At 65.8% G+C, this 476-nt stretch overlaps 1 protein-coding gene across 1 annotated transcript in view; it reads right to left on the reverse strand.

Annotated features, from left to right (window-relative positions):
• Positions 1–352, reverse strand: part of ZNHIT2 (zinc finger, HIT-type containing 2) — a 1,400-nt gene extending 1,048 nt beyond the window's left edge. Inside the window, exon 1 of the mRNA XM_010838103.1 lies at positions 2–352. Within this exon, the coding sequence (XP_010836405.1) occupies positions 2–195 (194 nt within the window). The 5' untranslated portion in view covers positions 196–352. The remainder of the gene's footprint in view (position 1) is intronic.
• Positions 353–476: the final 124 nt, after the last annotated feature.

Consider the following 476-nt stretch of genomic DNA (forward strand, 5'->3'; position numbering starts at 1 on the left):
GGCCAGGCGGCTGGGCGAGGCGCTACGACCGCGAAGTTCTCCCAGCACCTGGTCACGGTAGAATTCTTCGGCGCAGCTGCCATGCGCCCGGTAGCAGCGCAGCGAGCAGTAGGGCACGTTACAGCGAGGGCAGGTGTAGCGAGCCGGCTGGGCCTCCCCAGTGGGGCAGAAACCACACGGCCCGGCCGGCTCCATGGCAACTGGCGCAACACACCACCAAGGAACACACACGCGCCGCAGGTCGGAAGTTTCCGGCGCTTCTCGGCTACTTCCGCCTCTTTGCGGGGCCGACGGAGCGCTTCATCAAAGCGGTTCTGGGCAGTTTCCGGCCGCATTCGGAGGTCAAGCCACGCCCCCCACATGACCCGACATACGGCTCAGGAGCTGTCGGTGAGGTAGCCCCGCCCTGAGCGGTGGGAGCTCGGTCGGTACCAGCCCGCCCCCTAGTGGTTGCTTTTAGCATCATAAAGCGCTTT

This window comes from Bison bison, unplaced genomic scaffold (genome assembly GCF_000754665.1).
Source record: "Bison bison bison isolate TAMUID 2011002044 unplaced genomic scaffold, Bison_UMD1.0 scf7180017864089, whole genome shotgun sequence".
Classification (NCBI taxonomy): Eukaryota; Metazoa; Chordata; class Mammalia; order Artiodactyla; family Bovidae; genus Bison; species Bison bison.